Source organism: Equus caballus, chromosome 16 (genome assembly GCF_041296265.1).
Source record: "Equus caballus isolate H_3958 breed thoroughbred chromosome 16, TB-T2T, whole genome shotgun sequence".
NCBI classification, from domain to species: domain Eukaryota; kingdom Metazoa; phylum Chordata; class Mammalia; order Perissodactyla; family Equidae; genus Equus; species Equus caballus.
The window spans coordinates 22,713,814-22,730,346 of record NC_091699.1 but is presented as its reverse complement, the minus strand read 5'-3'; the positions used below and the strand labels follow the sequence as shown (position 1 = coordinate 22,730,346).

The 16,533-nt window shown below is 39.7% G+C and overlaps 1 protein-coding gene across 10 annotated transcripts in view; it reads left to right on the top strand.

The window, feature by feature from the left end:
* ITPR1 (inositol 1,4,5-trisphosphate receptor type 1) overlaps positions 1–16,533 on the top strand; it is a 318,979-nt gene that overhangs the window by 168,604 nt on the left and 133,842 nt on the right. For all 10 annotated transcript variants that reach the window (XM_023620051.2, XM_023620049.2, XM_070238558.1 and 7 more), the window contains 6 exons: positions 546–683; positions 2,999–3,124; positions 5,004–5,204; positions 7,176–7,427; positions 10,095–10,220; positions 12,373–12,501. In XM_023620051.2, the coding sequence (XP_023475819.2) occupies positions 546–683; positions 2,999–3,124; positions 5,004–5,204; positions 7,176–7,427; positions 10,095–10,220; positions 12,373–12,501 (972 nt within the window). The remainder of the gene's footprint in view (positions 1–545; positions 684–2,998; positions 3,125–5,003; positions 5,205–7,175; positions 7,428–10,094; positions 10,221–12,372; positions 12,502–16,533) is intronic.

Sequence of the window (16,533 nt, the reverse complement as noted above, 5' to 3'; positions counted from 1 at the left end):
CTGAAACTACCCCACTTGCTGTTGAAGCCATAATCCACTGGTTATTCTGGAGGACATGTTCTTAGCCATACATGGATTTAGTTTGATGCAATCAACAGGGATACAAATATTAGAAAAATTTCCTTCATTTTAGGTTTTTAATGTATTGTGATCCCTTTTGCCTCACTGCCCACCACTGCCCCCTGCAAGCTTTTTCCAATTGTATTTCCTAGTTTTTTGAGATTGATTTCTTTCTTTCCTTTTTTAAGAATTTTTTTCCAGGTTTATTGAGATATAATTGGCAAAACTAAGATATTTAGAGTGTACAATGTGATGATTTGATATATGTATACATTGTGAGATGATTGCAACAATCAAGTTAATTAACACATCCATCGCTCATATAGTTAGCTTTCAGGGGAGAATGCTTAAGATCTAGTCTCAGCAAATTTCAAGTATATAATACAAAATAGTGTTATCATCTACAGTCACCAGGCTGTATGTTAAATGCTCAGAGCTGAGATGTGGGTCCAAGGGCACAAATTTCGATTCTTTGTTTCTACCAGATTTTGATTCGGCTCAGCAAACTCTGTGTTCAAGAGAGCGCCTCTGTGAGGAAGAGCAGGAAGCAGCAGCAACGCCTGCTCCGGAACATGGGCGCACACGCTGTGGTGCTGGAGCTGCTGCAGATTCCCTACGAGAAGGTGAGCGGCTCCCTCACACTGGGCTGATGCCCCCGAGGGTGTGGCGGGTCCCTGGGTTCCCCCAAACCCTTCACATTTGGATATTGTTGGTGAAGAAATGAAGCTGCTGTGGCGATTGTAACTATAAAGCGATTTTAGGTAATTTACATGAAACAAACAGCATCAGAAAAATAAAATCACCCATAACCCTTCTCCAATTTGAAGATTCTAGAAAAAAGGAAGAGTCCATTTATTCTCCCCTTACTCTCATGCCACATTGGATAGGACGGCTTGGTCTGTATGTGGAGGTCCCATAGAGGGGGCTATATCCACACCTGGCTTGTGCCGTACCAGTGTCGTCTACATTGCTATTCCAGCAATTTCAGCTCAACAGATTACTAAATGCATGTGAGAATGTGAGACTTGCTCTCTTTTGAGGTCCTTACTAGTATGCTGTCATCTGGTTAAGTATTTGGATCTATCAGATCCAAATTTTTTTTTTGCTCTAAGTCATCTTTTCTGTTGTTAGAAGTTAAACTTTGTCCCCATTTTTCATGGTAGCCTTTGTCGTTGATAGTGACAGGATTTAGGGAAGTGGGGTAACAGTGCTTTGCATCTATGTGGCCTAAAAAGGTATTTTTGAAAACATCCATTGAAGCCTCTAAAACCCAGTGTGGCAGTTGTGTTGTTCCCAGGTGACAGATGAGTAGACTGAGGCTGGGGGACGTTTAGAGTCCAAGGGCATAGACTCAGGTCTCCTGAGTTCACCAGTGACTGCCAGAGAGACTTACGTGTGAAGAGCTGCCTGCTGAAGCGTCGCTGCCAATGCTGGCAGAGTGCCAGCCCCTGGGCTAACGCCTTTACGCTCATTAGCTCTTTGAATCCCCAAGACACCCAGATGAGATGGGCATTACTACTAAGAGCCCCATTTCAGATAAGAAAACTGTGGCCACAGAGGTTCAGTCACTTGCCTGGATGGCCCAGCTCACAGGGTTATTGTCTAGACCAGGGTGGGCAAACCCAAGATGTGGACCAAACCCAGCCGACCACCTGTTTTTGTACAGCATATGAGCTAAGAATGGTTGTTACCTTTTTAAATAGTTATATTTTTAGTGGTTATAGAAGCACCTGCATAATGTCCTCTCTTTTGCTTCTTGACTCACAAAGCCTAAAGTATTTATCTAGCCCTTTAAGAAAAAGTTTGCTGACCCTTGGTTTAGATCAGAACCGATAGCTAACATTTTTTGAGTAATTACTAAGCATTTGACATGAATTTTCTCATTTAATCTTCTTAACAACCATATGAAGTGTGCACTTTTATTATCTCCATTTATTAGGAAACCAGGGCTCAGGAAGGTTGAGTAATTTGCCCAAGGTCACACAGCTAGGAAGTTGTGGATCTGGGAGAAGAGCTAGGCAGTCTATTTCAGGGCCTGCATTGCTAACTTACGCTCTCTGGCCTCCGAAATGAGGTGATGTATGTTAGAAGACTTAGGAAGACTATTGTGGGCTATATGAATGTGAGGGATGATTTCTGTTTTGGGATCCTCATTTTGTTTCTACTGCCTTAAATGTTTGCTTGTTTAGAATTGGGCAAAATGGCAGTAGGTTTTATGTAATTGTCTTATCACAAGGCATCTAACTCTTTACAAATACTGAGTGTATGTTTTTAATATGTGAAATGAGAATCACATGATCAACCATGTGAAATGTCTGGGGTAGGTATTATCCCCATTTTGTAGATGGGAAAACTAAGTTTTATGTTAAATAATGTGCCTGAGGTGACAGGGAAAGGAGTCATGGCAGATATATTTGCCCTAACTGATAATCTAAAGAGAGCTCCACTCTGTCATGCTATCTACCCCAAAAGTTAGTGCCTCCATAGGTTAAAAGGTGAGCCTGAGAGCTGGTGAAATGTGGACTCCCCTCCATGGTGGAGTCGGCCCCTGTCAGTCCCAGTCTTCAGAAGTGCGGGGTTAAGAAGTTCCAGCCAATGCTACACAATGGAATCCCACAGACTTTCTCTTAACTTTCGCTCTGTATTGCTCTGTATTGCCTCAGTAAAATCTTTTCGTTTCTGCCCAAGGTTAGTAGGAGAGAATTCATTTTCGTCGATGAGTTATGAACAAGTTACTGGCTTGTTTTCAGGGTGAGAAGTGCAGTACCTCAATATTTTCACACAGCAGGCCCTCAGCCAACACCTCCAGACCCCACATTAGTAGGAGGTGGTGGGAGTGTCGTGGCACCGGGTCTTTGGGCCTAGAAATCAGTGCTTTCTCTTGTCTGCAGCATAGCCCTGTTGTCAACCTGTTTTTTGTCTGTCTCCTCCCACACAGGCCGAAGATACCAAGATGCAGGAGATAATGAGGCTGGCTCATGAATTTCTGCAGAATTTCTGTGCAGGCAACCAGCAGAATCAAGCTTTGCTACACAAACACATAAACCTGTTTCTCAACCCGGGGGTAAGACTTGAGGCCTGTCTGGAAATCTGTGCAAGGAGGAGGGTGGGGAAGCGTAAGAGGAACTGGTTGTTCTTTTGCTGTTATGGCCCCTGGGACCTGTTCTAATGCAACGTTCATTCCAAGGGGGAACATTCTGATCAACTCTCAGGAGGACATAGATACTCCCCATGTTTTGAGGGGAGAAGGCAGGGGAGGGGTAGGAGGTTAATAGGGTCAAGGTAGAATATACTCACATTTTTTCCCAATAACATTCCTCATTATGTCAAACTTCAGCAATAGAGAAGTGCTCATTCTCACTCTCCAGCCACATCCTCCTGAACCCCCACGTTAGGGGTTCTGATATCATGCATAAATTTTTCTTTGTTAATACAAATATGTAATATATTCATATAAAACATAGCCATGTTACATTTTAGTTTGTTAAATATGTTTTTAAAATATATATTGTGCATTTTTTAACAAAAAATGGTGGCACACTCTACGCATTGTTTTCCACTTAACACATCATGGCTGCCTTTGCATGTCAGAGGTTTATAGTTTTCTTTTGTTTTGATAGCCACATGGCATTCCACAGAATGTAACTTTTAAAAAATCATTCCTATATTAATAGACAATTAGGCAATGTCTAACTTTTGGCTTTGTAAGCAATGTTGCAAAAGACATCCTTGTACATATGTGCACATGTACACTCACTCATTTGTATTGCAAGAGCTTTCCCAAAAAGGACTGCTGCGTTGTAGGGTAATATTCCCTCTTTGTCATATTAAGAGAAAGAAAAGGCAAAAGATAAAACGTTAAAGCCCCCTGCATTACACCAAACATAAAACTCAATAACTCTAGAAGATAGCATAAGAATGTCTTCATGGCCTTATGGTAAGCAAAGTTGTGTTACAAAGTATGCAAAGAGCACTCATCATAAAAGAAAATATCAATAAATTGGACTTCTTTAAAGTTAAGAACTTCTGTTCACAAATGATACCATTAAGAGTGAGTAAAAGCAAACCAGAGTGGGAGAAGACATTTGTAATAAATATGTCCAACAAAGAATACATACCCAGAATACATAACAAACACAGAAAAGTCAATCAGGAAAAAGACAGCCCAGTTTTTAAAATGGGCAAAAAACTTTAAAATGGGACACTCCATAGTAGAGGATATCCAAATGGCCAATAAATGTGACAAGGTCCTCAACATGATTAATCATCGGAGAAATGCAAATTAAGTAAGATATGTACAACAAGGTACGACTGAAATTAAGAGACTGACAATGCTGAGTATTGTCAAGGATATGGAATAGCTATAATGTAGAATGTAAATTGTTAACATCTTTCAAAAGCTGTTTAGAAGTATCTTCTAAAGCCAGACATAGTTAAACTCTGGGACCCAGCAATTCTGCTCTTAGGTATAAATCCAACAGAAATGCGTAAATTAGGTTTACCAGAAGACACGCATGCAACAACATGGATGACAACATGGCAAATGTAATGTTGAACAAAAAAAAGCCAGATGGAAAAAATGCACTAGGTTCAAGAGCAGGCAAAATGAATCTGTGGTTATAGAAGTCAAAATAGATGTTAAATTGGGAGGTGGGGCGTTAGGGAGGCCTGTTTTGTTTCTTGATCTGGGTGCTGATGTTCCCTTTGTAATTGATTTAGCTGAATACTAATGATTTGTTTACTTTTCTGTGTATGTATTATACATGATGGAAAAAGTTTACTAAAGAAGACAATACAGAAGTGAGAATGAAGAAACATGTCTTCATGGATTTAAATGCTTCTCTCTCTGTGTTTTTAGTGGACTCTTCTTTTTCTCACTTTGTCATCTCCTCTAGCCTTCTTCTGACCATTTCCCCGTGCTTCTGCCCTCCCTCTTGTGCCAGATCCTGGAGGCGGTAACGATGCAGCACATCTTCATGAACAATTTCCAGCTCTGCAGTGAGATCAATGAGAGAGTCGTCCAGCACTTCGTCCACTGCATCGAGACTCATGGTCGAAACGTCCAGTACATAAAGTTCTTACAGACGATTGTCAAGGCGGAAGGGAAATTCATTAAAAAGTGCCAAGACATGGTCATGGCTGAGGTGACAACTATATATTTGTATATACCTTTATCTGGTGTTCCATAGAAATTTTTAAATTATTGAATCTTATCTGTGTGAACTGGCATCCTCTCCTGGAGCCATATGAAGGGACAAAAAGTAATTGTATATGTGTGTGTTCGTGATCTCATGTTTGTGAACTTAAACTATAGAGATAGGCAAGAGTCTGTTCTGGTTTTTCATAGCAGTAAATCTACTTGTTTTAAGGAAGTTTGGCCCAGATTCTTCTGAGGGGGCGAAAAAAGACCCCCAGGAATAATGAACCAAAATATAGTGAATGGAGATTAAATGTGGATAGAACCCAGTGAGCCAGAACAGTTTCCCTTCTTGTGGATTATATGGCTTTTTCTTTAATTATTCACATGATTAAGTAGCTAGAAAGATTTTTGCTTGATGATTCATGAGAAGACTCTGGCCAGTGGAACTGGGGCAAAGTCCCCATTGGTTCTCTGGGGGGGGTCACTGCCCCGTGGATGCAATCCAACCAGGAAGGCCCTCTGCCACACCTGTGACTTTGGCTTTTACATATACTCAGTTTAATCTTTCCACCTTTTTAAAAAATGAAAACTTAAGTAAATCCACTTAACACTTGAATTTATAATCCCATCTACATATAGGATTCCAGTAGAAGGTGATGTAGTGTAATTAAAAGAGTTGGCTCAGCCTGGGATGCAAATATCTGCTGTACCACTTTACATGTCCCATGTGATTTGGGATGTGTTACTTGACTTCTCACACTCTCAGCATGCATTTCTGTAAAACAAAGGGACAGTAGTATTCACTTAAGGAGCGGGTATGCAAATTAAATGAGATAATGATGACAGTAGTAGCTAACATTTATTGGAAGCCTACCATACTCTGGTCACTGTTTTAAGCAATTTGTATATAATCTTTTATGTAGTCTACATGACACCACCATGAATTAGGTATCATATTTGTCTTCAGTTTTACAGACAAACTGGAGGCACAGTGAGTTTAGGTAATCCCTCTAAAGTGTTTCTCATGAAATCTGGCGCATCATTAGAGTTCGTAAGGTTAGTTGTTATTAAGTACATATCGACCATCTTTGCTTTGATTTCTGACCCTTTTTGGATCTTTTCTGTTTCATGCAGTGCTGAAATTGATTTATTCTGAAGTAGATTTATGAGAAGCTATAGTCCTGGGGCACAAATTATGATTAGGAATGCCTTGACTATTTGACGAGTGTTAAAAAGAGGGCATGTCTTAATCAGAAGTGGATAATTTGTGATTGTGAAGAGATAAGGCAGTGTATGAAAGAGTTCTAAGAGGGATACTTTTAAAGCATAAAAAGAAGATGGAAACTTTTTTTTTTTTTTAAAGATTGGCACCTGAGCTAACAACTGTTGCCAATCTTCTTTTTTTTTCCTGCTTTTTCTCCCCAAATCCCCACAGTACACAGTTGTATATTTTTAGTTGTGGGTCCTTTTAGTTGTGACATGTGGGATGCCACCTCAGCATGGCCTAATGAGCAGTGCCATGTCCCTGCCCAGGATCCAAACTGGTGAAACCCTGGGCCGCCGAAGTGGACCGTGCAAACTTAACCACTCAGCCATGGGGCTGGCCCCAGATGGAAACATTTTTAAAAGGAAAAATCATAGCCTAATTATTAGGTTTGGAAATATAAGTCTAAGCTTGCAATCTACATTTTCACTTGACACATGAATGGTGGTATGCAGACTTGATCTTCCTCTAACAGTTTTTTAGGACCACTGTCGTATTTCTGTATCTGTGGATTAAAATGATGCTGCTGAAGATTTTTAGCTGTTTAGTAATATCAGTGAATGAAATCTAGATGACTTTAGTAATATAGGTGAGACTGGTTTGGGAAGGTAAATACTAACAGAACACCCCTTTTTCTCTGCAAAGAGATTTTTTTAATGATGTCTCCACCCTGCAAGCATGTGGTGTAAACAAGCCCTATTCTTTTTATAGCTGGTTAATTCAGGAGAGGATGTCCTCGTGTTCTACAATGACAGAGCCTCTTTCCAGACTCTAATCCAGATGATGAGGTCGGAACGGGACCGGATGGATGAGAACAGCCCTCTCATGTACCACATCCACCTGGTCGAGCTCTTGGCTGTGTGCACAGAGGGCAAGAACGTCTACACAGAGATAAAGTGCAACTCTCTGCTCCCGCTGGATGACATCGTCCGCGTGGTGACCCATGAGGACTGCATCCCCGAGGTGAGCGAGCCCAGGATGGGGTGTGCCCTGTTCATGTCTTTCCACATAGTATGTGGGGCCGCGGCTGGGTGGGAGGCTTCCTGGTGGTGGCGTGGCACAGTTTTGAGCCCTGCAGCTCTTTGTGTAGAGAGATTTCAGTTGGCTGAAATAACATTTTCTTGACTGTTGATTTTGCACTAAGGGAATGTGGGGGGATATTAGTCTTTTCTTCTGTCTCCCTGAGAAGAGTGGGAACACTGCTGCAGTGCGTCAGCTCTGTGGAACTCATAATTCATCCTCTTGAGCAAAGAGGATTTGATCAGACTGGACTTCTCAGAAATGAGATTAAGAGTAAATTGAGATACAGTTCTTGCGAACGTAAGACCTATTCTGTAAGTTCATTCTTTAAAATGAAAACTTGTAGTGCAAAAATAATGAATGACAGTTAGAAAATATGTAGGAGCTATAGGTAACCAATAAGAAAATTAAAATAATCTATAATTCCACCACTCATAATAAATACCTGTAGGATTTTTGAAATAAATCTTTCCAGGCTTTCTTTTTCCCTGTTCATGCATATTGAATAGTAACAAAAAAATGGATCATACTGTGTATATTTTACTGTTGTATGTTTTAAAATATATATTATTAGTTTATATTTTAAACTATATATATTTTTATATATAGCATATGTAGTATTTATCAAATACATGTACTCTTATGTTTTTAGATTAACTTTTTAAAAAGTTAACACCTTCTTAAAAGTTCAAATAGCAGAGACTATAAAGGAGTAAACTATGAAAAATCTCCTCATCTGTTCCTCCCCATCCCACAGAAAATCATTTATTATGTTCTTGTATGTCCTCCAAAGTTTTGCATATAAACAAATACAAATATATATACTTTATTCCCCTACCTGCTTTTTTAATGCAAAAGGTGGCATTCTAAGTACACTATTCTTCTTTTTGTATCAGACCCTAGAGTCCACATTCCTTTTTTATTGTTACATAAAATTCCATTGTACTGATGTACCATAATTGCCCTCCACTAATGTTCAGCAAGCTCATCATAATATAATGAGATGATAATTATAATAAGAAAATAACAAGATTGCGTTTTTCTCACAGTCTTGTTCATACAATATGTTACCAGACTTTTGGATTCTTCTATATCAGATAGATGAAAATGTATTTTGATGTAGTTTTAATTGGCATTTCTCTTATTATAGATAAGGGAGGTATAATAGCTTATTTTTTACCCATTTTTATTTGAAATACAATGTAAATATAGAAAAGTACATGAATCTGGATTGTATAGTATAAGAATAATTATGAAGAGAAAAGCTGTGTAACCACCACCCAGGTTAAGAAATATGACAAATTCCTCCCCTTGTCCTTTCCCAGTCCCCAACCTCCCCCAAAGGGCTCCCTCCTAGAGGTAGCCATGAGCTAACTTTTATGTAATCCCTTAGTTGCTTTTGTTTATACATCCCTTAGTAATATAATTTAGTTTGGCTAGTTTTTGAACTTCCTTTATCTATGGTCTCGTGCCTCTTAGAGTTCAGCTTTACAGTGTTAAGATTCATCCTTTGTTTTGGAGCATTCCCCTGTGTCATTGTACCACAGTAAGATTTTCTGTACAGCCATACATCACTTAGTGATGGGGATACATTCTGAGAACTACGGCGTTAGGTGATTTTCTCATTGTGCAAACATCATAGACTGTACTTACACAAACCTAGATGGTATAACCTGCTACACACTATATGGTATAATGGTACTAATCTTATGGGACCACCGTCATATATGCGGCCTGTGATTGACTGAAATGTCACTATGTGGTACATGACTGCACTTCTGTTGATGCTCATTTTGGTTTCAAGTTTTTGGCTGTTAGGACCAATGCATGTGTCCTGACCCACATGTGTGTACACATCTCTCCAGGGTGTACACTTAGAAGTGGAAGTGCTGTGTTGTATGGGGGATGCATTTCTTCCATTTGACTTGATAATGCCAAGTGGTTTTCCAGCATAGTTGCTGCAGCAGCCATCCCTCCCCCAAGAGCTCTTGTTGCTTCACAACCCTGCCAACTGTTGGTATTATCAGACCCTCTATTTTATTTTTTTCAGTCTGTTGGATGTGTAGTGGTTTCTCATAGTGGGTTTAATTTCTGTGTCCTTGATTACTAAATGTGGTTGAACTCCTTTCCATGTTTTTTCTTTTTTTCGACATTTTATATTCCTTTAAGAAAATATCAGATCAAAATTTTTGCCTAGTTTTTCTTTGGAAGGTCCATCTTATATGTACAGATCTGTAGGAATTCTTCATTGGGATATGCATTGCAAACAGCTTCTACAACTCATGACACTAAACTCTTTTTAATGGTGCCTTTGCATGAACAGAAATTCCTCATTTTCATGTTGTCAGACTTACCCATCTTCTCTTCTGTGGTCAAACTTTTTTGTTCCATTCTTTACCTTGAGGTCATGAAAATATTCTCTTCCAAAAGCTTTGTTTTTGAATTTTGTAATTGTGAATTCTGACTATCAAAAAATCATAGAAATTAAAGGTGTCAGGGAAAAATGGAATAACCATATTTGTCCATCCTTCTCACTCTTGAGATGAGGCAGCTAACCAATTCCACATACACCAAGCTGGTTTTTCAGAAAAGCCTCTTTCTATCTTCCAGGTTAAAATTGCGTACATTAACTTCCTGAATCACTGCTATGTGGATACTGAGGTGGAAATGAAGGAGATTTACACCAGCAATCACATGTGGAAATTGTTTGAGAATTTCCTCGTAGACATCTGCAGGGTAAGGCTTTCTGGAACTAAGAAGGTGCAGGGCATCCCTGTGCAAACGTAAGGGAAACAGTCCCATAATTTCAACTTCCTAATTCATGGCTCAAAGGAGGCAGATATGGCTCTTATCTTTTCACACATCTCATTTCTTTTTACCTTTTGCTCTTAGCTGAGAATAGGTTTTATTTGTCAGGCTTCGGGGAAGATAGATTATTTCTGGTTTTCATTTCATCCTTAATGGATTGATTTGTGAATTGATAACCTGGGACATATTAAAATCAAACTTGTAAAGTTTTCTTTCCTTTGACAATATGTCTCTCCTCAAAGGATGCCTTCCTCAGTTTGAGCATTCATCTCCTACAGATTGGTGTCAAGGATTCTGCAAAGCACTTCACTTTCCGTCTGTTGCTTTCCTGACCTAGCAGTTGGGGTGGGCTGCATATTCTTGATTTGGTTTTGCTCTGAGCTTAATATTCATTGTAAAGCCACAAGAGTACTACCTAGTAAGGCACACTGTGGGTTTAGTATGAGTTTTGTGGTGGTGGAGTTTGGGAGAGGCCAAGTAACAAGGTTCTTCAGAGAATAATTGTGAGATGAATCCCAATTTCAGAAATAGTGGGATGTTAAAAAGAAATAAAGATGCGTTGTAGAATCCTAGAATGTGATATTTTCTGCCTGACTGTACAATTACCAGTGTGAGACAAGGAGCCTGCAAGAACTTATTTTCTTTCTAACCACAGACTATATTTAATAGTACTCAGGTGTTAGTGTCACGGACATATATATACATAGATTTTTTAATCTCAGATTTCTCCTACTCTTTTAAACCTGCAAGTCTGGGGTTTTTGGCTTGGAATGGAAGGCCTGCTTTGTTTCTTTAAAACAGGGCTTAGCAAAGTTTTCTGTAAAGGGTCAGGTAGTAAATATATTTGGCTTTGTGGGCCATCCAGTTTCTGTCACAATACTCAACTCTGCCCTGGCAGCATGAGAGCAGCCATGACAATATATAAACAAACGGGTATGACTGTGTTCCAATAAAATTTATATACGAAAGCAGCCACCAGCCCTTAACTTTGCTGACCCCTGCATTGAATTGTTCAGAAATGCTGTAAATTCAGTTACTAGTTTCATTCTCTGAATGTGTCCACAGACTGCCCAGTATTGAGCTCAGAACATGATATTCAGTTATTAAAACTTGATTTTTTTTTGCCTTTTCCTTCATAATTTTTTTATTATAAGCAATTTTATATCTCAAATGATAGGACTGATGAATTTGGTAGTAAAATTTGATTTTAAAAAATGTATTTTCTAAACTTGTTCTTCTAAATGTCTAATCTTACTCTAAGCAGCAAAATTAAGTGGTATCTAAAGTGAAATCCTAAGTCTCTTCTCACCCCAAAACCTGTACAGGTGGTTTTCTGAATCATGGCCACTTTTTTCAACACCCTGCATGTCAGTAACGTTTTTATTGAATGCAAAGAGTGTTGTAGGTTTGGAGAATATGAAGCACAATGGACCTCAGTGATATGTTTGATTCTCTTGATTGTATGGATTAGGAAACCACGGCCTCGAGCAGACGAATGCCTTAACCAGGAGGACGGAGGACAGTTTACTTTTTGGGGAAAATTTAGACAGCTGTGGTTATCCTATGCCTCTTACTGTCTTTTGGGGTTTTAGATTTGCCACACGTGGGTAGGAATTTGGAAGTGGTGACCTTGTGGGTCCCATACCAATTTTACGTTTTTTTTAGTGAGAAAGATTTGCCCTGAGCTAACATCTGTGCCAGTCTGCCTCCAGTTTGTATGTGGATTGCCACCACAGCATGGCTGACGAGTGGTGTAGGTCCATGTCTGGGATCTGAACCTGTGAACCCCTTGCTGCCAAAGTGGAGCGCACCAAACTTAACCACTACACCACAGGGCAGGCCCCCCCATACCACTTTTAATGTTTTGTGATTCTACCCCGTGATATCCATGCTGATCTGCTTCTCTTTTTCTACGATTCATTTTTTGTCATTGTTATCTCTTAAGGGGAGAAATGTTGACCTGCAGGTCTTTACCATTTGTTTGTCAAAGGTAATCAGCAAAAATGGTCACAGATATCTTAATTTCCCAACTGACGTGCAGGCTTTGGAATAATGTCTAAAGTGTCCAATTGTCTTCCAGGCCTGTAACAACACAAGTGACAGGAAACATGCAGACTCAATTTTGGAGAAGTACGTTACCGAAATTGTCATGAGTATTGTTACTACCTTCTTCAGTTCTCCCTTCTCAGACCAGAGTACAACTTTGCAGGTAAGAAGTACAAACGTGGACACAGGGTATTCACAGCAGGTCTTTAGCAGCAGAGCTGGTGCTGATTTGGGAGTGAGCAGCTGTAGATGAGCCGCTCTGCAGGGCATTCCTCCAGGATGCTTCTCTCTTTGTGGAGGATAACTTTTACAGGATCCATGGGATAAAGAAGTACCCAAGAATGTTTTTCTATACCAGATGGTTTTATTGGTTGTTGATTTTCTCCTTAAAATGCCTTCTTTTTTTTCCCCCCTCTTCAATCTTGTTGATTCTTCCCCTCCAATCTTAGAAAGAGAAGCAGCTTTCAGATAGGAACTAGCATGTTATTAATACTTTTCAAAAAAATACCTGGAAGTGTTTTAACTCCGAATGTGTGCTCAGAGTTCATCAGAAGAAGCCTCTCGCTGGAGTGAGAAGTTCTTTAGCCATGACAGCAGGACCACTACATCGCACAGCTCCCAGGCACCGTAGGCACCATTCATGTGGAATCCTGTGTGCGTGGCGCCTCCTGGAGTTGTGTGGTGTAGCAGCTCTGCATGATGATTCTCAGTGTACTTATAGTTTCAAAGCCTGGAATCCATGGATCTGGGAGATGTTTTCATTATTCTTTTACTTGGAAAAATCACTCTACCTTTTATAGCTTATATCTAGGTCAGTTGCTGTGGGAGTCTTACTGCAGGTCCACTTGTACAGCCTGCAGAATGAGACCTAGACTGGGTCTCCAGTGGCCAGAACAGAGATATTAACCATCCTTCCTGTGGAAGGAGATGGAGGCTGTCCCGGGGCTGATGGGTGGCCAGGGGGTAGATGGGGTCCAATTACAGACAACCTGAAATCAGGTAAATTCTCCAAGGGAAGAGTGATTCATGACCAATCTAATACTCATTGGTACATTTATTAGATGCTGTTATATTTCATTAACTGTGTGAAGGAATGCATGTAAGCTTAGTATAGCCTATAGATAGATGGCATTATCCCCATTTTGCAGTTCAGTATGCTGAGGCTTAGAGGGTTTAATTACTGTGCTTCCCAGTAGCACAGTAATTGCTACATGGTCACAGCTATTAAGTGGCATAACCATGATTTCAACCCAATGCTGTCTGACGTTAAAACTCGAATTATGGAATTTTTTGTGGGATATCTTTTCCTAGGGAGGGTAGGTAACCTTCTCTTTAGTTTAGAAATAACTATAAAAGCTAGCAGTTAAAGTATCGTACAGTTAGAGTGCTGCCTTTAGAATGTCTGTATATGCTTTAGTAATTTGGGTAAAAGGAACTTGTCAGATGCCAGGCACATAAGTTACTGGAGGCAGAACGTGCTCCTTACCAAGTACTATTATGCTAAGAGTCGGCCAGGAAAGCTGCTTTGGGTAGTATGGTTGGACTTGCTTCTCTTGCAATTTAAAGTGACAGTCACCGTGGCAATGCCCATTCTCCTATAGATTGTGAAACCGTATTGCAAGACCAAAATTTCAAAGTAAATCAACCAAATTAATTGGAAAACCATTAAAAAGGAACTTGTGTTTTTGGTTTTTCATCTTAGTCACTACTCTTTACTTAAACTGCTTTGCTCTGAAACTAATTTTTTACCCAGTTAATAAACAGAAATTGTCATAGAGATGAATCTTCAGCATAAATATTGTCAGTCCCCAGCAAGTCCCAGATTGTCTATATATATTTAGAATACAAAGTCCAAGTTGGATTTTTAGAGGTTTTTTTAAGGGGTTGCTTAAGGATTTCTAGAACTTTTACTGTCAGAGAATACTATTTTTTGAGCTCTCATAGCCTCTTATTTTATCTGTTGAAAAGCATGTGTCTTATTTTCTTAGATTTCTACCTCCTTCCTTTCTTTCTTCAACCCACTTTTATGAGGGAGGAAAATAGTGAACTTGGGGTTGACTGTGTTGTATTTAAAGTGCTAGTGGAATGTCTGGAGACAGCTGGAAATGTGGGATCCAGGGAGGAAGAACAGAATTTTGAGGGACAGAGTTGAGTTCAAATCCCCCTTCTGCCCCTTATCAGAGTGAACTTGGGTAGGTCACAGAACTTTGGAACCTCTTTTCTTACATGTCAAACAGGGATATAATATCAACCTTGCAAGTTATTGTGAGCGTTAGGGATAATGTTTATGGAACATCTAGCATAATGCCTGGGACATCGCAGGCACTTAATAAATGGTAGTTTATACCATGCCCTGCTGGACTGTAAGCTACAGCGATGAGGACAAAGTTATGTCTTATGTGCACGGTTATCTCAGATATGCTCTATCCCTGGCACCTAACACTGTGCCTTGTGGATGCTAATTTGTTGAGTGAGTAAATGAATCAGTGAGACTCCTGAGAGCTGACTGGCAAAGTTTAAATATAAACATTTGCTAGTTGAAGTCTTGGCCAGGAAAATGAAGTGGTTGACTAGAACGAAACTGGCAGGGCACAGATAATTAAGGACAAGATGTAAAAGAGGCCAGAGGAAGATAAAGGAGGTATCATGCAGGCAGGATGAAATTCAGGAGGAAGCAGGATCTCAGGAACTAAGAAAGGTGAGAATTTTAGGAAGAAGATGATAGGCACCCATGGTCTTTAGCCCTAGAGGTTGAGTGAGCTGATGCCTCCAGATTGCCCTTTGAAATCGGTAATTGGGAAGCAGCTACTGTGGCCTATTTATTAATTTTTGTTCATCCAGGTGTCAGATGGGAGCAGAGTGGATGCTCGATAAATATTGGTTCAATTGAATTAATTTAGTCACTTGTTTCTCAAAGCTAGGTTGTTAGATTCCCATCCCAACTCCAGCACATACTATCCAGTAGGGCAGTCAGTAATACCACTGTGTATTTCATAGGGTCATGGCGAGAGTTAAATGGGTTATCTGTAAAGCATTTAACACAGAGCCTGGCATGTAGTAAGTATCCTCAATAAACAGCTGCTCTCATTGGGCCCACTGTGCTCACGGACTAAATGTCAGGGTTTCTTGGCCAATTTCTCAAGCTCCCTATGCTCCTGTCCTCTGTTAGTAACACAGTTTACTGTCTTGGATGGCTGTGAGATGTAGAACAGAAAATACTTCCTGAAGAAGACAATGAGATTCTGGTTCCAAGGAGAACTTAGTGGAAAGAGCATGGATTTTTGGCATCAGAGGGCCCTGAAGCTGACTCAGTGCTCTGCCATCACTTCATAGTTCTTTTGTATATTTCCTTTTAACATTTCTGGGCCTTCGCTTTTCATTTATGGCGTTAAGATAACTCTTATGTCCTAGGATTGTTATCGAGGCCCAAATGAGATCTCACGTGAAGTGTGTGACACTTAATAAATGAAAGTTATCTGAGCAATGTTTATAGGCGAGGTTCTGAATTTTTATATGCCTGTTTTATTTGCTTGTAATAGACTTCCTTTTTCCCTAGCACTTTCAATGGTGTTTCTTTGATCTTGGAACCCTCTCTAGAATTTTTCAATACTTTTTTTCTTTTCTATGTTAACTCCCACTTTTTTTTGGAAGGTCTGTGCGAGTCGTCTCTCCTATAATTAAAGACCAGTGGCGTAGCTCACCATACACAGTGCTCTTTGCCTTTCAGGTCCAAAGTTACCCTAACCCAGGTAGCTTTGGATGGACACCAAAATTATATGCATTCAGACAGTCAGTATCAAATTGATTAAGTGGATGTTTGAGTTCTCTTATTTTAGAATGAGTACAAATTGATACTGTCAAAGAGAGGAATAAATCCTACCATGTAGTTATCATCTAAGTACTTGTTTGTAGTAAGTGAATACTTATAAAGAGTAGCCATCAGGACTGTCTTCTCTTTATATCGTTGAAGACACTGCCAGAAATAAGGAAGTAAGGAACATTCCAGGTGAGATCCACTTATCAGTTTGTTTTTGCTGATTAAGAATGTAGGTTCTACTCTTAAGATATAATGTCTAGAAAGGACTTTGGGGCTAATCTGCCTCAATCCACTTTATTTTGTATATTGGATGAAGTTAAAGCTCAGAGATGTGAAGTAATTTCCCTAAAGTCATACAGCCAGTTGATAACTGGACAA